The following is a 22,166-nucleotide window of genomic DNA, read 5'->3' as shown; positions in this document are numbered from 1 at the left end:
TTTAAGCCATGACACTTATTCACTTGTTAGTGAATAGGATTTCAATTGAAACTGAGTTCTTTTTCATCTTAATCATAATTTTGATTTTAACTACTTTTTTAATATTATTATTGGATTCTTCAGGAGTGATACACTATAAAAATATAAAATTTTATGAAGGGTTATTTTTTTCGTTTCCGGCGGTTTTAACCCCCGGAAAGTATGTTACCCGGGGTTAGAAAACCCCCTGGATAAGCAGTGGTTTCCACTGGAGAAAGCTGTGTCACTATTAGTGGGGGTTTTGTCAAAATTGCCGGTATTGTGGGGATTTTTCCAAAATCGCCGGTATTAGCGGGGGTTTTCCAAAACTGCCGGTATTAGCAGGGTTTTTGCCAAAACCGCCGGAAATGTGTACAAATTTTTTCCTTTTTTAACTTTTGATTGTAATAAAATGGAATCATAATAAAATTAGTTTTATTAATCATATAGACAATTAAATAATATTAACTAAAACTGAATATTATATATAAAATAAACTACATTATTTAACATATTAATATGATCATACAACTAATTGTTCATATATTAAAAAAAGAAAGATATTCAATTCTAAATGAAAATACTAAAAATATGACTAAGATGTTCATAAATAAACCAAAATTAAATAATATAAAACCAAAATTAAATATTATGAAACCAAAATTAAATGTAAACATTAAATATAAACCAGAATATTATTATATAAACTGTAAACATTAGAAATACAATTAATGTTTCCTAAAAATTAAAATAAACATGTTATCACTTCTTCATTGTCTTCATCATTTGGTACTTCTTCATTGTTTCATCATTTGATAAGCTTTCTTTTTCATATACCTACAATATAAAATAATAATTAGCTAATAATATATTAAAAAAATTATAAGACAAATTTAAGAATTATTGATGTTTGAAAAATGTTAAAATGTGATATAATAGAAACTACATAGCCAACTTAGAAAACTTGTCATAACACTTTCAATATTAACCCAAATTTATAAGAAAAAAAAATGAGAATCCAAGGTTCCAATTTATAAAAATAAGAGACAAGTGCATTACATTTGTAAGGAGCTAATTATGACAATGTTAAGTCCATTGAATTATTCATATAAAACTTGCCAAATAAACCAAAGGAATATATTATGTTTACCTCATTTTCTTCTCTTCTTAGCCTTCCAGATAATTGAGCAAACAAATGTTGAATCTTGGGAGGTTTTCTTATCATTTCTCTGGCTTTATCACAACTCTTTCACATACTGCCTGATAAAAAACGGATAGCGCCATATGCACGGACTAAAGGGCACCTCTCAAAAAGAAACCTTGAAAGTGAAATATTTTACAAAAATAAAAACCTAAGAGAAAATTATGAACAGATTTTAAGGTTTTATACATCAAAGATTCACTACAAGAATGATTGAGATTACCGACGGTCATAAGTCGTCGGTAATGTATAAAATTCGTCGGTAATTAGCATTTACCGACGGCTTACCGACGGTTTACCGACGGTCAACATACCGTCGGTAAAAACGTTGTCGATAAACTTTATCGACGGATCTTTCGTCCGTCGGTAATTACCGAAGGCTTTTGGCCGTCGGTAAAGCCTTCGGTAATTACCGAAGGCTCTAAGCCTTCGGTAAATCCGTCGGTAAATGTCACGACCTGGTTCATCTTCTTCCTCTTCCTTCGTCGCTGTGTCAATTTGTTTTTTCATTTACACGAACTCCGCCACCAAAACGACATCACACGAGTAACAAACTAGTTTCCAAAGTATCAAACAACAAATTTATTTTCAATAGTTAAAATCATAAGGAATCATGGAGAGTTTTTCTGCAATTCTCAGATTTGTAAGAGAAATGTTCCTAATCGTAAAAATGTGGTGGAGAGAATGGTGGTAGAGGGCAGCGGTGGTGGAGAGAACGGTGGTAGAAGACAGTGATGGTGGAGGACAACGGTGGTGGAGGGCAGCGACGGTGGAGAGCAACGGCGGTGGAAAGCAGCGGTGGTGGAGAGCAGCGGTGGTGGAGGGCAGCGGTGGTGGAGGGCAGCGGCGGTGGAGGGCAGCGGCGGTGGAGAGCAGTGACGGTGGAGAGCAACGATAGGAAGAAGTATTAGACTGAGATAGAGAGAAATGAGTGTTTGCCACATATATTGGCACTGGATGCGAAGCTGGTCTCGAAAAATTCCGTTTTTTTACCGACAGTCAGAGGCCTTCGGTAAATCAGTCGGTAATGTCGTTCAGCGAAATAATCGGTGGAAAAATTCCCGCTCTTTTTATCGACGGCCAAAAGCCTTCGGTAAAACCGTCGGTAATGTGCATGTCACTTAGCGACGGCCAAAAGCCTTCGGTAAATCTGTCGGTAATGTGTATGTCACTTACCGACGACCAAAAGCTTTCGGTAAATCCGTCGGTAATGTGCATGTCACTTACCGATGGCCTTACCGAAGGGTTTTGACCGTCAGTAAAAAAGATAAAAACACCGTCGGTAATTCCGTCGGAAATTAAGATATATCGACAGATATTGATCCGTCGGTAATATTAATATTTTTTGTAGTGATTTTACAAATATTTGTGTGAAAACTTAAGTTTCCAACTAATGAAATCAATAGTATTATCTTTAGTCCCACAGAGAAACGAAATCGTATATGCAGCAATGGAGTGTTTCAATTTTTCAATATTCAATACAGAGTGCACAAAGATCCCTAAAAATTTCTGCTATACACATCAATCTGACAAACCTAATATAGCATTGACTCAATAGCTCAAAAATTTAATCATGAGAATTCCTAAAATTCTTCAAGAGGTTAGGAATGTCGTAAGCTAACATGTCATCAACTGCTTGTATCATCCATGGTTTGAATTTTGCAAACTTATCAATATAAATCTTCTACATTTGGGAAATCACCAGGAGGTAAATGGAACTCCCTTTGCACCTGTTTCAAATGTGTCAGTCATGTGTAAACCATTTAAACAAAGTGGATATACAGATAGATCCATACCTTTCCAAATTCAGCTGCCAAATTATCAATGAATCTTTGTTGAGCTGTAGATTTGCCTATCATAAAAGGCATCTCATTTTTAAGATGACTGATAATATAGGCATGTATCTTGGCTGCTCGGGCTCGTTTTACAAACTCATTGATCTACAATAATCAATAATACAGATATAATGCAACTATAGAATTTATGTATCAGGAAAAGGAGAATATTGTATAAACCTGTGTATGGACATAATGGCACTAAAGAACAACCAAACACAACCTGAGTACCCTAATTTTAGTTGAAAACAACTTTTATGATAAAAAAAAAAAGTGGTGAAATAACTCACTCTTCGATCCCAAGCTGCTTTTGGTATATCTTTCAGATCCGAAAGAAGATCATCCTATTCCTTTTCAAATAGTTCCTTACCAAGTGGACCAGTGGCAGCATCATTTACAGGCATTTCATTGAAGGAGCTGCAAAAGAAGGTTGATTATGAGCAAATGAGCCCATGTCAATCTCATCAACAAGAAAACAAAAATTCAACTATTTCATTACGTATATGTTACATAGAACATGGGGCTGGTTGTGTGGAAAAAAATCTTTTGGAGCTAAAATGGCACTAAGACAAACAACTTCATGATAATACAAAACAATCTCAAAAACCTTACAATTGTAGCAACAAGTAGTCTCTCCCTAGCTATCTATAACAAAGACAACATTTGAACATTGAGAGAAAAGTATAAATATATTATATACATAAATGATGCGACATACCCAATATACACACGCATTAGTTCAGATGTCTTCAGCACCTTCCCAAGTGACCACATTAAGGCGCCATAAACCCTCATCAACTATAAGAAAGCGACAAATATAGGTTAGATTTCACTGGAGTAGGTTGTGAAAGATTCTAAAGATAAACAACATAAGTGTGACCATTCAAGCTCTTACTTGTTAGGTATCAACTTGGTCTGCCTTGTTCAAAACTAATCGGATTTTGTCATCATGTCCCCGTAAGGATGATATCACATTATTGAACTCATCACTAATGTCAAGTTTGTGAGGATCAAACAATAGAAGTATCAAATCGCACTTGGCAACAAACAAAGATGTCACACCCGTAAAATCATATGCTCGTTGTGTCCTTTGCTTTTCTCCAGACAAAACTCTAGGAGTGTCAACAAATGTGATCTGTTCTAGTAGCTTTGGACAATTGAAAGAGTCAAGCACAAATGCCATAAAAGAAAATATTGTAAATATTTTGAACAAATATAGATCAACTTACAGGATGAGGCATTTGTGAACACACAAATTTTGACAAAAATGTTGTGCCAAGAGTTTTAAAGCCACTAAATGGTAGGTTTGCTTGGACAACAACAGTATTTCCAGGAACAGTTTTCTTGTCAGATCTAGATTGTACATTAGTATAATTTCCCTATTAAAAGATAAAGGATTACTAATAAAAGGCAAAACTATGTTTTAAAGGATTACTAAGAAAAGACTGTACATGACTGGCACTCCAACACTGCAAGAAATAGCAGTGTTGTGATTCATAGCATCTGCCAAGATGTTGAATATTGCATTGATTTAGAAGCCAAATTGATGTATATGTTTAAAGTTGAGAAAACATTGAATATAATAACATAATCATCAGAAAGGAATTAGCTTCGCGTAGACATACCATGACAACAATAAACTTATCAATTGTTGGCTCAGGTCCAATATGGGCTCCTATCAACATTTATGGGAAAAACATGACAGAGATTAGCAATTATATATTTAAAAAGTAATGATATACCATCCCATTAAACATCCTAAAGTTTTACAAAGAATATCAAAATAAATAAATGCATTTCATATTTTACAAACGTTGAAAAGATTCAATACTTTGTTCATGTAGTAATCAGAAGGATTGGTTGGACACTATTGCAGGGAGATACAAAATTATGTATTCATAAAACACATATAAGAGACGTAAGAGATACATAAGGATATATTAGAGAAAGAAGAATCACGTGCCTGGATAACTACTTTTAAGTAGATGTTTGATAAATGTTGTTTTACCAGTTGAGTACTAACCCAAAAGCATAACCATTGGTTTGGCATCAAAGTCACTATCTATCTACATAATGTAAAAAATTACAACCAACAAAAGAAATTAATTGTATCTTTGTATACATTCAAAACGTAGCAACAACATAAATAAAATAACTTTCTCACTAGTAATGGTGATACAATATCATCAAAACAGTAAGTGTCTTCTAACGGCTTCAACTTCTGACGATAGAGTCTCTTCAAGCCATCAATTATTGACTTGTCAAGGTAGAGGCTCTTCAAGATATTAGTTGTTGATGTCACTGAGGAAAGAGGCACCTATGAACAAATGTATCACAAATACAAGAAAAAAGACTCGTGAAAGAAATATTTGAAAATGTTAAAAAACTGCCACTGGTAAAGAGGTAACAAATACAGATAAAAGGTCCTATAGAACATACATGTAGGATGATGACCTTTAGAATGTTAACTTGATTCATAAAATATTAGAGACAAAGTTCGCTGTTTAGATTTCCAGGAGACAAAATGCATATTGTGTCATGCCAAAAAGAAGAAACAAGATAATATAATACCATTTCTAAACTAACACAACAATACTCACATGTGGGGTATTAGTGTTGTGACAGAGTCATGTTGAAGCCGCAAAATATAATTTTTAAATTTAATATTTCGGCAGAGTATGTGACACATGTCATATAGGCCAAATTTTCAGCAGCATGTGAGCTCGAAGGGAATATTCAACAACCAAATTCAACTGTTATGTAAATTCAATTTGTTACTGAAACGAAATCGTATATGCAACAATGGAGTGTTTCCATTTTTCAATAGTAAATAGTATGATATAGCCCTGCATGTGAACTTAGTGACACTGACCTGACTTCGAAGGGATTCACTCTCCTGGATTCCATATTAATTTGGAAAATTAAGCATTAATTCAAATTTACCAAAGTTATATATTTCGTAGACAACTACACCAACCTGTTAATCATCATCTTTATTAACACTAAACACAAAGCTTGATACAAAGAAGTAAAATGTGTCCATGATTCAGAGAGAAATGAGATAGTGTTGCACTTGCATAAATAAATCATTGAAATGATGATTCGTAAAGCATCAAGAAGATAAAATAAGAAATGTGTCAGATGTTTAGGTTAAATGTGATTTTTCACTGGAGCAATTTTACAAACACCTTACGGCTTAAAATATCATTAAAATATCACCAAAATACCCCAAAATGTCAAAATCCATTCAGGTCTCACAATGCACCCAACTCAACACACAAAAATCACGTTTATGAATCTAAAAAATGGATCAAACACTACAAGAACAAACAAAAAGCACCTGGGAAGGGATGGCATACCAGAGAATGACGAAAGAAGTGTCCAAGGCAACCATGTTTTCCTCACTTGTGCAACAAGATTTCTGGATGGAAAAGAGAAGTGGGGAACACTAATATTAGGATCTAAACGATGTTTTTTCACCCTTTCTGTGTTTTCAGAAGACGCAAAATGCCAAATGAACCAGCGGTGAAGACAAAACTAGGGTTGGGTATGTTTTCGAAAGATGCAAAATCCCAAATGAACTAGCGGTGAAGGCGAAATTAGGGTTGGAAACGAGAGTTATAGTGGAGAAGATGCAAAGGTGTGACGAAGGAGAGAATAATGTTGGGGAACGACAGCCACAGTGGAGAAGATGGAAAACGAGGCATTACAGGAACGGTGGAGAAGATGGAGAAAATAGTGTTTCAAGAGACTGAAAATTTTAAAAAAATAAATAAATAACTTTGTTGCGGTTATTCATAAAAACCGTTGAAATTTTTTAATTTAAAAAAAGGTTAAAACATAATTTCGATTTGTTATTGAAACCGTGAGAATTTTTTTGGAGGTTTTTCCAACCGTCGGAAAAAAACCCCTTGTATAAAATATAATTTTTGTAGTGATACACCAACAAAATTCAGACATAATAAGTTATGAACAAATCCATATTAAAAATTAGGACACCACCTCCAAACCAAATGAATACTTATCATTTTTATTCAACATGTAACTTAAATTCACATTTGTTTAGGTGGATCATTTTTAATATAGAAACGACATTGTCCGTCCAAAATTTTAAAATTTTGTATATGTATAATATGAATATATTAGAATTAAATTAGATAAATTTTTAACTTTTTATAAAGCAGGTCATTTAATATGAATAAATAGTAAAACATAAATTAAATATAATAAAGAATAAAAAAATTATTAAGATTCTTTGTATTTTCTCTATGTCTCTTGATTTACTTACCACTTTTGTTCATCTTCCAATCTTTTACATGTTCTTTATTTGTTTTTGAAAGAAAAAAAAAGAAGTTAAACACAAGCCCATTATTCCTACTCTTATTTTCCAAGTTTTATGTTCCATTCTCAAAAATAAAATGTTAAATCTATCTTATCGCATACTAAACTATTTTTTTATTTCATGAATCTTTTATAGAATATTTTTTTTGCTTAATATATCCTTTGCTTCTCCTATTTAATAGGTTGGTTCAATTTCATTTATATTTGGTCCTTCAGCTAGACTGACGCTAACGCCATATTTATATATGTCATGTGACACTTTATTGTATTTCTTTTATTTTTTAATTAAAAAAAATGTCACCTACATCAATGTGGTGTTCTGCAAGAGTGATAATGTCACATGATAATTTAAATATCACATGTTAGTATCGTATTAGTGTCACGTCACAGTAGTATGTATTAAATTCAGTTTCTATATTTAAATTTTTTATCTAATTTAGTTTTCATTTTCTTTAAAATAGAGTGATTTTCTTCAATCTGATACCAATTAATAATTAAGGTTAATTATAACTTATTTATATTAAAATATTTTTTTAGAAGTTATACATCAAATCACTCTACCTAAATACTCAAAATAATTTTATTTTTTTGCCCTTAATTGTAATAAAAAATTCATATTCTAAACTTATAAATTTTTAAAAATATTATAAATGAAAATGTGGAAAAGTTATCACTTACATTTGTCACATTAAAAATTACAAGTGCCACGTTATATTTATATTTTTTTAAAATAAGTATCTTTTTAATTTAAATTGAAAAATAAATTTGGGATCTAATTGAGTCAAAATATAAAAGTAGAAGGATGGAATTGTGTTAAAATATAAAATATAAAGACTAAATTGAATATAAGATATTATTACGTGATAATGACTAATACGTGACACTGACATGTGGCACAATACATGTGGCACAATACGGATCTGTCATGTAACTATTTTTTTATTTCAAAATATTATCAAAAGTTAAAAAATTAAAATTAAAAATATCATGAATTGACAGGTGACATGTACACACACAACATTAACTTTAATCTAATAGAAATGACAAAATTGGATCTCTTTTAATCTAATAGAAATGACAAAATTGGGTCTCTTGTTAAGAAAAGAACCACTTGATTGAACAAAAAAAATAAGAGGATGAAATTGAACCTAGTTAACAAATATGAGAATAAGAAACAAATTAAGCCAATAAAGAAAAAAGTTAACTTTTATGTGTTTTTCATAATCCCTAGTGCAAAATAAGGCTTCAATGTCTCGCATTCAACGTCAGAAAACAAAAAAGTCAACATTAAAAATGATCGGTGAAATTTTTGTAAGTTAGTTATTAGACATCAGAAATTGAGAATTTTGACATCGTATTGGATAAATTTTGCGAAAATCTTTGGCGCGAATGTAAAAATGTACTCACATATAATGTTGAATGCACTAGTTTCAAACATCAAAAGGTTATAAGACGTCGCAATATCACTTTCCAAACATTATATGTTAATGAATTCATTAAAAATTTGGGCGGGGGTTGAAAATTCATTCACTTTATATTTGCGCGAGACCCTCTTCTTTGCTCAAACATTTCTCGGTGAAGCTTTTGGTGACCAACACATGTAATCTTTCTTTCATTTTATACAAATGCAAGTTGATTAACTACTTTAGGTATGATTTTCGTTCGTTTTTACTGATTGCTCTCGTGCATAGGTACTCTTTGGAGCATAGGCATGTTCCCCTTTCTCCCTCCCTGGTGACAACACTTGATTCCAACAAACTCACCTTCAAGAAGGTTAATTTTCGTTTTCGTTTTCAAGAAGGTTGAACTTGTTGGTATTTATATTGTTGAACTTGTTTGTTGTATTATTGAATTTGTTTATTGTTCATACTATATGTTATACATCCAAACTTAGGTTAAATATGAGAGTATATTCAAAACAATTTCAAATGACTTGAAAATTTGTTCAAAGCACCAAAATATCATGAGAGATCCACTAAAATTTTAGATCAAAATTCAAAGTATAATATTTTTGAAAATTTTGAAAAAAAACAAAAAACAAATTGACAAAAAATAGAAAAGGACATTTTTTTAAAAATCTAGAAAGAACAACCGGCTCCGCGGCTGCCACGTAATTGGACATTTTTGTCTACCTCAAATTCATATATATTAAAACCAAATTGGCCAACCAGAGCATATATTATGGTCGTTTAAAGATTTATCGCAATTGACCTTTCAAATAATTTTTTCCTGGAATAAGAGTTCTAAGGAGTGGTAAAAAAAATTCCAACAAAAACCAATAAGCTTAGCTATCAAAACAAAAAATTTAACATTATTCACTTATGATATTTTTTATTTATAGTTCATACTTCAGTTCTAGATATATAAAATATCAAAACTGGACTATATTTGTGAATTTTTTGTTTTTCAGGTCTTGTAAAACTGTACAAATAGATCACTATTTATTAAAAAAAAAAAGTTGATTAACATCAAAAAAATGACAAAAAAAGACGTTGACGATTTACGACGTCAATTAACATCGAAAGTGAAAATATTTATTTGCGCTTTCACTTAGTGACAAAAAAATCATTTACGGTATTCCAAAGACAAAATATATATTTATTTGCGCTTTCACTTAGAGATAAACTTTAACAAACACCATACAAATTCAAATTCTAATGTCTTTATCATTTGGCTACTTCAAGAGTCTTTGGTGTCTAGTCTTACACGTAAAAAAGTGAAAAAAATAAGTTTGAACTTATAATATTTGAATATTTTTTGTGACTGTTTAAAAAAGTCGTATGATGAGAATGTTTTAATTTTAATCATTAATAGTAATATATATCTTACACACACAACACAACTTCTCAATTATCATATTTTACAATTTGATATGCATTAATACTAAAGGAAAATGTACAGCTTTATCCCATGACAAATATCACAAACAACATTTTTTCTAAAATATAATACTATGATTGTAGTTGTCCACAGGTTGCCTGTTTTATTCATGATTGTTGATAAAAGGATTAAAATTAATAATCTCTCGTATAACAAAATTGTTATTAACATTAATAATGTAATAATATTAAATTTCAAAATTTTATCTTAAAAGTGATTTCTAATTATATTAAAGTTTTAAAAAGTATGATAATTAATAGATCGAAACTAATCTTAAAAATGTATATAGACCCACAAATTATAAGTTGATATATTCTAAAACATCTAGATCAAAAGCTACATTTTGAGCTTAAAAATTCCCGAAAACCACCACGCACCGTGAACCAACACCGATGGACGCACCACTGACCACCGTGACCAACCACTGCCGGTTACTCACCGATAAAGTGACAGACCGTGAACCAACCTTCGGCAACCGTGTGAAGAGATGGAGGATACGCACAACACGACGAGGCTGATGAAAATGATTTTGGGGCACGACGAACCTAATTTCTGACTTAACTTAATGAGGTCCTTACCGACGGCTTATAAGCCTTCGGTAATTACCTCTGTACCGAGGGCCTTAAGGCCTTCGGTAAAATGCCGTCTGTAAATCCCAATTTTCCAGTAGTGTGAGCACGCACAAAAAAAAAAGGAATTGAAGATAATGTTTGTCTCAGTGTATTTTTTAGGTGAAAAAATTGAGGAAGAAAAAAAGAGAGAAAAGGAATAGAGAAAAGAAGTATAACTATCAAAAATAATTAAAAATATATATATCTAAAATGTTTTGGTAAAATTTACAACTTCAATAGTACTGTGAAAGAAAGTTAAGCATAGCTAAAAATGTTTGACCTTCGGAAAATCTCTTAAACATGAAAATGAAAGCATTTTTATTTTCAATAAAATGTATTAATTAGTTTGTTTTTATCAGTACTTTTATAGTACAAAAATTTAACTATAAGTATATATTCGATTAAAAAAATTATAGAAAATAAATATATATGCCATTACATTGTAGTTATAATATCTATCATATATACGTTATTGTAAACCTTTAATTTTGTTTTGATAATTTTAAAAAAAATACTAATAACGTAATTTCAGTAATCTAATATTGATAAAAGTAAATCAAAGACGTAGAAAAACTCTTTTTCATTGACTTATGTTCCGGAATGATAATGACTTTAAAGTGTAAAAGTCATATATATATATATATATATATGTATATATATATATATATATATCACTGTATATTTCGAAAGTACCTTTAATGTGAGATTTGTCTGATGAAAATAAGTAAAATTAGTAAAAAAAAGTTCGGGAAAAGAAAACAACAATACTGAGAGAATTACTTAAGACAAATTTCAAACAATACTGAGAGAATTGGACTTTTCGGATTACCTCTTTATTATAAGTTTTGAAATTTTAACAGACCTTCAATTTTAAAATGAAAATAAATGGTAATAAATAAAATTATTTGAAATAATAGTAATTTAGAATTACTTAAAAATATTAAATGTTTTTTTCCTATTTAATATTTTTAATTGATGTAGAGAAGGTTAAAATAATTGTAGGCAAAAGGAGGTAATTTTATGTGAAATGGTATTGCTAGCGTGAGGGTTACGTGGCGATGATGTCATAAAGTGTACGTAACGTAGTAATAATAATATGATTAATATAATTATATGTTCTATATATAACCCTTGTATTAATTGTTTTGTTAATCATGTATGAATCTTAAATTATATCTCTTTATCTTTGACTGACCGAAAAAATACACATATGTATGAATTTTAAATGATCGTGCCTTTTCCTTTTCTGGTTTAAGCCCTAAATGAGTTGTAGAAAGGGCATGCAGTGGCAAACATGCATCATTTCTTTATGCCACTGCTTATAGGTGGCCATTATGCTTTTCGAACTACCAACTAATTCTTATATTTAATATGAACTCATGGCATGTACATAATTAATTTTAGTGTAACTATAACAATATATCTCAGTATGTAGTAACGGATTTTAATAGGAACCATACTGCTTCGTTCTCTCAATTTTATCGTCTGATTTATACTCAATAAATATGCAATTATTTTATTTTTTTTATTTATATATAAAGTAGGTGTAACACACATAAAAAAAGTTCATTCAGGTTGTTTTATTATATATGAAAAATAAACTTCAGATATTATATATATATATATATATATATATATATATATATATATATATATATCAATAAATAAATGTGATACATACTTTTATCGACACACATGTGATGAGAATGAAGTTCCTGTTCGAGGGAAGTACAATATGGCGAAATACTTTTTTTTATCGAATCTAAAAAATATAAAAAATAGTAGATATATTCAAATCTATTTAAAAAAAAGGAGATTATATTCTTAGGCTATTAATATTATACAGACATGTATTATTACAAGTAAACAATAAAAGAAATTTATCTAAAAGAGAGTGGTGTTTTTGATTATTTTTTCTTAAACCTAACTAGTTTAAAACATCAACTATAAAGTGAATCAACACTGTTTAAGAATTTATGATAAAGATAAAAATACAGTTTAATATACGAAAATACTATTTTACATGATAAAGAGCTTATATGAAAAAGTTTAAGAAGTGATATTAATAAAATTTTATTAGTGTAAAAGAGTGATAGTTATGTTGCAGAGATTGGCAGTAATAAAAGAAAGAGGAATTTGAATCTGAATGATCTTGAACTGTAGAGAATGATTACAGCACGCCCCTTTGGCTATAGTGTCTGTGTGCGTGGGTTTGCAACTCTTGTCCATATCCTGTCTCTCTCTATACATACATTAGTCTGCTTTGAAAGAAACTGCCTTTGGCAGAGACAACCCATGCCCTACAGTAACATGCTGTTGTGACAAGACGCTGCTCTCCCTCTGATTTATTCATTTCATATCTGTACATTTCTAAAGAAAAAAACTCACCATTCTCGTCGTTTTCTCAACTTTTACACCCTTGATATCAATGCTATGAACCACCTTTTCAAATTTATCACTTCCTTGTTTTTTACCCTCAATTCTTCATCAGTGCCCTACTTGGAACTCGGAAAATTCAGAATAATCATCGTCCATATGGAATATATATCCCTCTTTTGCAATCAACTTTAAAAGTAATCTACATAAATGTATTAAGTGCAAAGTATTTATCTAGTATGAATGATATACGTCGAAATTAGGTTAAGGTCAATAAAGGTTTACTTTAAATAGATTTTTTGTATTTAAAAAAAAAATTAAACCCTATATTTGATTCATCATTCATCATGGCTTGTTTTGTTTTTTGTATGGTTTAGCCTTTTTTTCTAAAGCGTGTCGATCATTACTTTATAATTACTCAAAAGATTGTTTTCATATGAAATAACTCGACTCAATTTTAAAGGTTAAAAATAACTTTTATATGGGATAAGACGTTTTGAAGATATGATATATTATCTTAATGATTTGAATAAATTATAAATTAAACTTTCAACAAACTAATATGCTTATCTCCAAAATAATATGCTTAATATTTAGGAAAAGGAAAATCTATATAAACGATTTTTAAATAATATATCAAATTTAATGTAACGATATACTAATAATAAAACAACATTATTTATATCTAAACAGTTTCTGATTTATCAAAAATCTAAAGATATATATAAAGAGAAAATTAAAAAGAGTGATATTAACATAGATGATTTTAGGAGTATGTTTTTTTGGGTTGTGGTCTTGGTGAGTTGATCCATTGGATTGGATCTAATTAAGAGAATTGGTGTAGAGATTTTGTAGTGATGAAGATTTTGATGGAATGAATATAAAAAACATATAGAGGTAGAAGAATTAGTTAGAGAGTAGGTAGATATGTTGCTTATGTACTAAGTTGAGAGGGAAGTCTGGACATTCCCTGATGCAAAGGAATAAAGTATGACACGAGGGAATGATGGTCGTGTCGAGGTGGAGGAAGTAGGGAGGTGGAGGTGGTGGTGGTGGTGGTGGTGGTGGTGGTGGTGGTGGTGGTGGTGGTGGTGGTGGTGGTGGTGGTGGTGGTGGTGGTGGTGGTGGTGGTGGTGGTGCGGGTGCAGCATGTGGGGTTAGGGTTGCTGCGATGTCAATTGAGTTCACTGAGAAGAGGTCAGTGAAGCAGTGTAAGACCTAACTAGCCCTGACATCTATCTCTGCACGCTCCCTCTACTCTACTACTTCATTTCATCTTTTATTTTCTTCTTATCTCATTCTCTCAAATACATCTCCCAACTCATTATCATCTAATATTACCACATTATCTCTCTTACGTGCCCTACTTCATCATCATTCATTTCTGTCCTTCCAACTGTCATATCCACATGCAATCATTGTTTCCTTCCTCACTGTACCACCTCGCTTCTCGCTGGGTATTATATGATATGTTTCATTTCAACCACCCTTTCCCCTTCTTTCAATTTTTCTATTTAATGCTGTAAAATCATCCAACACAATGCATCAAAACAAACTCAAATATTTTCTTATAGGAACATTATTCTTTTTTTTACTAATCTCTCTCAGTTCCCTTTTCAAATTACGTATTTCGATTGCTTTTTCAAAAAATCACACACAGACAAGTTGTGTCTATTTCACATGTCTTTCTTATAAAAAAAATTGTCATTATACTAGACAATTTTTAATATGTATGTGAAATCGTGCAAGTATATAATATTTTCTTTGTAAATATTAAAGTACTTAGGTTAACAACTACTTCAATTACAATTAATTACACTCAATCAACGTTTAATAAAGTCATACAAGAGTTGCACGATTTTTTCCAAAATTCAAATCACTTAATTCATGGAAGCATATAAGACTACTTTTACCAAAATTATTACCAAAATTATACAAGAATGACGATTTAAGTATAATTCTTGTTTATTTTTTTTTTCAAAGTTAAAAATTCTCTCTAATGACTTTAGTTTAATTTTTATTTGTATTGAAGTTCGTACTTACTGCTAATTAACGACTTTATATTTATAGAGTTTTCAAATGTTCATACTTTTACTTTTTATTTACTTCTTGAAATCATGAAATTATTACATCATTTATTTTCTTTTCTATTTAAATCTGACTTCTATTTTTTTTCTTTTATGCTTTTTTAATTTTTTAATTTAATTTAATTAATAATTTCTTATTTTTTAATGCTTTTTCAATTTTTATGTAATCATATTTTTTCAATTTTTATGTAATCATATTTTTTCAATTTTGAAATATTTATTTAAATAATTTAGCTTTTCTAATTTCATTTATTTTAAATTTTATTTTTTCTTAATTCTTTTAAACAAGTATTTTAATTTTAATTTGGTTAAGTAATATGATTCTTAAATTTATGCAATTCTAATTTATTTTCATTTTAAAAATTATATTAATAAAATTATTCAAAGAATTAATTTAAAATAAAAAATAAAAAATAAAAAATAAATAAAATTATTTAAATAAATATCTCAAAATTAAAAAAATTAATTATATATAAAATTTAAAATATATCAAAAAACTAAAATTTTTGTTAATCGAACTGTCGTAAATATTAACAAAATAGAAAATTTATTAAAACAAAGATAAAAACAATATTAGAAAACAAATTAGAAGTCATGTAGTTACTTCACGATTTCTAAAAATTAAAATTAAAAAAAGAAGTAAAAATATGAAAACGTAAATAAAATGCAACAACACTAGTTGATAAATCTGCTTATACTAAAAAGTCGTCAGACGTACACATGATTTCAGGTAAACAAAAATTACACTGAAATAGTTATTTTTGGTACGAAATCATTTTAGTATTTTTGAATTTTGAGTAAAGTCATCTCATGTCTCCATGACTTCGGTTTTTGAATTTTAGAAAAAGTCATTTAACTCGTGCATGAATTTGATTAAGTATAGTTAATCTTAATTAAAGTCGTCATTGACTTTAATGACTTCAATATTTACAAAGAAATCATTTTGTATTTACAAAACTCTACATCATAAATCACGCAACGAAATCGCGCTAAGCACATGTAAATTTATTAAAAACCAACCCACCTTCATAATTTCAAAAGGAAATTAGCCGGAAAAGAAATCAACATTATTTGCTTAAGTATTCAGACATAATTTTGTTGCTGTTAATAGTGTAACATACTATTACATATAAGCCAACAAAAATATCAAATTCTAACAAACTATAAATTTTGCACAAGAAATGACAGTGCAAAATTAATATATGTGTACAATCTTTACAAAAATCTTAAATTATATAATCTCCTATCTCGGTTTTATGAGATTTTTTTAATTTATAATTATATCATAATAAATTACATAGATTAGTTAATAAAAGGAAAGTTAAATAGAATGTTAATAAATACTTATATAATTACAAAAATATTTTATATATTTTCATTGTGTGAGGTCTCGAAAATTTAACCACTGCCACCTGTCAAATCACGTAATTATTACTCTCAAATCCTGTCCAGAAATTTTAATTAAGAAACGAACCCCTCACCTCTCGTTCTTGACGCCATTTAATGCACCCTCGTCACACGTGCAGTGCAATTAAAACGCACTCACACTCATTCTGCATGCAGCTGCCAAGTGTCACTTTAGAACGTTCGAAAACGTTAGTGGAATCCAAGTGGCACCAGGCGAATGGACGTTCGTCCTGCGTGGGGAGAGAAATTACTTTTCTGGAAAACCCTCTCCCATTTCTCTGCATGCTTCATCTTCTTCCCCGAACTTTTGCTTCCAAATTCTCTGCCTTCTCTCTAGAAACTCCATCTTCTCTCTACCATATCTTATACCTTCTTCTTCTCCGATCCAATTTCAGAGACCACAGAAGCAATCCAGACGCCGTAAGCTTTCCATCAAACCGAACAAGTTCCAGTTTTGAATTCTGGTACGTTCGTCCCTTAGCTGTTCATTATTAGGGTTCATGCAAAAACCAAGTATGGTTACATGCATTCTCTGTCTCTGAATCAAATGTTGATTTCTGGTTTGATTTTAGTTCCAAGAGTTGAGTAGTCTGAGGATAGAAGTGATAGTTGGGCGAACACGGATTTTCACGTTTGGACGTTCGTTCACTACTGATCCAGGTAAGGGAAGCTTTAGTAATTTAATTGATACTGTATAATGTGTGTGAAAGCATGAATTGTACTGAATATATGAAATGCATGATGTTTAACTGTGATTGAACGAACCCTGTTGTACTGGTTGTGTATGAGTGATATTGTATGAACGGTATGTTGAGTCTGAAACGTATGAATTGGAAAATGGATGATTTCTGTAAGTTATGTATGATAATATGAATCGTATGAAAAATGTGAAGTTATTGTAGATGAAAAATCTGGAAAATATAATAGTCCTTACTTTGATAATGCACGCTCGTCATCGAACGGTCTTCTACCGTTCGACTTTTCCTGGAAATTGATTTAGAATAAGAGTTCTTTCATTTGGAAAGGATTCGACTTAAGAACGAGCGTCCTCTTGTGAAAGTCTAGGTTTGAGCGTTCGGCTCATCCTAGTGGTGTCCAGCGATTTTTAAATAATTGAACTCAGATTTGTAACGCTCGGTCTTATATCGAGCGTTCGTTTTACTTAGTGTTCGGTCATCTACTGAGCGTTCGTCCAAATGGGCTCTCGGTCTTGTATCGAGCGTTCGTCCTAAGTGGCGTTCGGTCTCAGACCGAACGCTCGTCCTTTCCGTAAACTACAACGAGCGATAGTAGCGTTCGTCCTGAATTTAAATAGCGTTCGTCCTGAATGGAAATAGCGTTCGTCCATAAATTTAATTAGCGTTCGTCCAAACAGTAATTTGATATCCGCTACCGCGTCCGGTCATTGACTGGCGGGTAGTACCTCTTATAAATTCGTATCCGTTTTAATATCCAAAAGTCTTATGATGTTTTATTCACTTGGATTCGATCTAATGTCCTTGAAAGTAAATTACTCTAAGTATCAGTTAAATCGTTCTAGAGTCAGTCCATGTAGTTGATTCAAGTGGTCACAACGTTCGATCTCGGAAAGACGTTCGTTTTTCTTCTGTCAGAAACGAGTGTCTCTCGGTATCATGATGACGTTCGTCCTCATTATGAAGGGGTCTGAACGCTCGTCTTTTTAGGGAAGTAGAACTAAGAATGAAAATGTGACGTTGAGGGAAGTATATAATGTGCGAACCATATATGAGACGAAACTATGAGTTTGGAATTTGAACGAGCGTTCCAAGGAGGAACGTCTCTCTAATTTGAATATGATGAGTTGTATAGTATGACCATGGTAAAATTGCTGATGGCTGTTCATCCTGATATTCCGTGAGTGCTCGTCCTCAAGTAGAGGGGAGTAGGTCATGTGTGGGAATGGCAGGAGGCCCTAGTCCTCTTGAGTACTTTGGACTGATAGGGTTAACCTTGGGTGGCAGCTGATGCGTGTTTCCAGTTACCACACCACCCAAGTGCAAGAACGCCTGTAGTTACATGGATTCATACAGTCCGGACGGTCGGTCTTATGAGAGTTTGGATGAATTATTTTATGCTTTGATGTATTGATTGTATGTCTCGTATGTTAATTGCTTATGTGAAATTGTTATATGGGTTGTATGAATTAAACTACTTAAGCTTACCCTGTGTCTCTTTCCTTGTGTTGTCGTTCGTCCGTGAACGTTCGTCTTGTCTATGCAATGATCATCCGTTTGGATGTGAGCAGACGGGGAGGCGTTGCTTGAAGAAGCGCTGGAAGAAGAAAATTTGGAGGACGCCAATCTGGTTGAAATAGAGGTTAAAGCCGAGCCCTAGAGCGCTCGTTAGTTGTAGCTTTCGTTTTATGTTAGCTTTTGGACGTTCGGTTAAAGTTTGTAAAACCGTTCGTCTTTTAACTCTGGAAATACTGCTGTATGGTATTTTACTTCTGTACGTGAGAACGTTCGGTTTTGGAATCTTTGTGCTTAGTATTAAAACTGCATGTTTTAACGTTTAATTGTAATTAATTCTAATCTATGGTAATTACTATATTTTGGGATGTTACATTAGTGGTATCAGAGCAGTTTTGTTCTTTTGAAGGACACTGTAGGATTATGAGTGCACTACGTTTTTGCTGTGTGCTTAATATGTGTTTGAATGAGTTAATTCTCAACTCTTTGAACATTACTAACGTTCGTTTTCTCTGTGTCCAGAGAATACATGGCACCTAGACTTCCTCCGCCACCTCAACCCAATGAACCGGATACGTCCAACAGCGCTAGGTTGTTGGAGACGGTGATCGACAGGCTTCAACAGCAAAATACCACCCTTATGGAGCAGAACGCTACACTGATGCAGCAAAATCAGGCAGCTATGTAGAGTCTGGAAGCCTCTCGATCCAACTCTGAGGCGACGCAGCGGCAGTTAATGGAGATATTGGCTGCAACCAGGGGCGCGGCAGGAGCGTCCTCTTCTAACGCTGCCCCGCCTACTGCTGAATGGAGTTTAGAAAGCTTTCTCCAACACCATCCGGCCAAGTTCAGTGGGAAAGGTCTTCCGGATGAAGCGGATCAGTGGCTCAGGGATATGGAGCGGATTTACAATGCTAAGAGATGTCCGGATGACAGCCGTTTGGCATTTACTGAATACTTGCTGACTGGTGAAGCAAGTCACTGGTGGACGAGCATGAAGGCGATCTTGACGGACGCTCATAGTCCCGTGAATTGGGCAGTTTTCAGGACGAAATTCTACGAAGAGTATTTCCCGGACAGCGTACGTTATGCTAAAGAAGTGGAGTTTCTACAATTGGTGCAAGGGGGAATGTCGGTATCAGAATATACTAATAGATTCAAGCATTTGGTCCGTTTTAACACCATGGCTACGAGCGAAGAATGGCAATGCAGGAAGTTTGAAAACGGGCTGAGGAGCGACTTGAAGGTATTGATATCCAGCTTGTGCATTAGATCATTTCCTGCTATGGTTGAGAGGGCAAAGGTACTGGAGAAGAACGTTGCCGAGGCCGAGCAACAGAAGAAGCAACAGTTGAGCAGGGGGCCGGTGTTAGCAAGGAATAACTCTACTGTAAGACGACCCCCGTACATTCGTCCAGGTCAATCTTCTGGTGGATCCCAAGCCTTGGCTACTGTCGGCCAATCTGGACAGCCAAGGAGTTTGACATGCTTCCAGTGTGGAGGACTGCACTTTAGGTGGGCTTGTCCTCAACTGAATGGTGGAAAATACTGCACTAAGTGCAGAAGGAGCGGACACTCGGATCAGGAGTGTAATATGGGAGGCCGTGCGGTAGCAAGACCGCCGAACGCTGGAAGAACACAGCAAGGTAGGGGAGGACGTGCACAGGCAGTTGGGCGAGTGTATGCTATCACGGGTGCTGAAGCTGCTAGTTCAGGTACACTCATCATCGGTAATTGTTTGCTGTTTGGAAAACCTTGCTGCGTGTTATATGATTCGGGGGCAACACATTCCTTCATCTCGAAGGCGTGCGTTGAGAGGCTGGGGTTAGTGGAGAGTGAATTACAGTTCGACTTGGTGGTGTCAACCCCAGCGGCTGGTGGGATTAGAACATCTACTGGTTGCTTTAGATGTACTATAGAAGTTGAGGGGCGTAGATTCAAAGTCAATCTCATATGCTTGCCTCTTCAAGGCTTAGAGGTAATTTTGGGGATGGATTGGTTGGCCACCAATCGCATTCTCATAGACTATGGTAAGAAGGAGTTAGTCTTTCCAGATGAAGGGGAAGAGGAGTTATCAGTGACGCTCGGTCAGCTGAAGGAGGATATAGTAGAGGGCGCCTACTGCTTCCTGATAATGACGCACTCAGATGAGGAGATGGAAGGAGTGAAGTGGGGACGATCGTCACAGGATGAGTCGTATGGAAGACAATCGGTCATAGAAGAGTTTCCTGAAGTCTTTCCAGACGAGATACCGGGACTGCCTCCTGTTCGTGAGGTTGAATTTACAATCGACCTGGTGACGACGGCAGCGCCAATCTCGGTTCAACCATATAGAATGTCGCCCGCTGAGTTGGTTGAGCTCAAGAAGCAGATAGAAGAATTAATGGACAAGTAGTTCATCAGGCCGAGCGTATCGCCGTGGGGAGCGCCTGTGTTGTTAGTAAAGAAGAAGGATGGCAGTTACAGGCTTTGCATTGACTACCGACAGCTAAATAAGCTTACTATCAAGAACAAGTATCCACTTCCGCGTATTGACGATCTACTGGATCAGTTGCAGTGAGCGAGCGTATTCTCAAAGATTGACTTACGATCGGGCTATCATCAAATACGGGTGAAGGAAGGTGACATTCATAAGACAGCCTTTAGGTCTCGTTACGGGCATTATGAGTATGTGGTAATGCCGTTCGGAGTAACGAACGCACCAGCGATCTTCATGGATTACATGAATCGGATATTCCGACACTACCTGGACAAGTTCGTAGTGGTCTTCATTGATGACATCCTGATTTACTCCAAGAGCCATGAAGAACATGAGGAACATTTGCGGGTCGTACTTGGAGTGTTGAAGGAGAAGGAATTGTACGCCAAGCTGTCGAAGTGTGAATTTTGGATGAAGAGCGTGCAGTTCTTGGGGCATGTTGTGTCAGCCGAAGGAATTTCTGTGGACCCGTCAAAGGTACGAGCGATTTTGGAGTGGGCGAGTCCGCGTTCGGTTACTGAAGTGCGTAGCTTCGTTGGTCTTGCAGGCTACTATAGGCGTTTTATTGAAGGTTTTTCCAAGATAGTAGCACCACTAACACAGCTCACGCGCAAGGATCACCCGTTCGCTTGGACCGATCGGTGTGAAGAGAGTTTCCAGGAGCTTAAGTGGAAGTTGACGAGCGCTCCGGTTTTAGTGATTCCAGACACTGCCAAACCAT

General features: G+C 33.4%; 1 protein-coding gene and 1 pseudogene across 1 annotated transcript; one reads left to right on the top strand and one right to left on the bottom strand.

Annotated features, from left to right (window-relative positions):
* Window positions 1-2,786: 2,786 nt before the first annotated feature.
* LOC108320306 (EH domain-containing protein 1-like) lies at window positions 2,787-6,448 on the bottom strand (annotated as a pseudogene).
* A 13,254-nt stretch (window positions 6,449-19,702) lies between these two features.
* Window positions 19,703-21,361, top strand: LOC108320307 (uncharacterized). Its single transcript, XM_017551688.2, has 2 exons — window positions 19,703-20,681; window positions 20,838-21,361. The coding sequence occupies exons 1-2, from the start codon at window positions 19,703-19,705 to the stop codon at window positions 21,359-21,361; spliced, it is 1,503 nt and encodes a 500-aa protein (XP_017407177.2).
* The last annotated feature ends 805 nt before the right edge of the window (window positions 21,362-22,166 follow it).

Source organism: Vigna angularis, chromosome 4 (assembly GCF_016808095.1).
Source record: "Vigna angularis cultivar LongXiaoDou No.4 chromosome 4, ASM1680809v1, whole genome shotgun sequence".
NCBI lineage: Eukaryota > Viridiplantae > Streptophyta > Magnoliopsida > Fabales > Fabaceae > Vigna > Vigna angularis.
Note: the sequence above shows the minus strand (reverse complement) of the source record. Positions and strands in the feature narration are given on the sequence as shown.

Coding starts and splice junctions, on each gene's coding strand:
- LOC108320307 (XM_017551688.2), top strand. CDS start 19,703: ATGGAGATATTGGCTGCAACCAGGGGCGCGGCAGGAGCGTCCTCTTCT. Junction 20,682..20,837: donor TGCTGAAGCTGCTAGTTCAG/GTACACTCATCA, acceptor TGTCAACCCCAG/CGGCTGGTGGGATTAGAACA.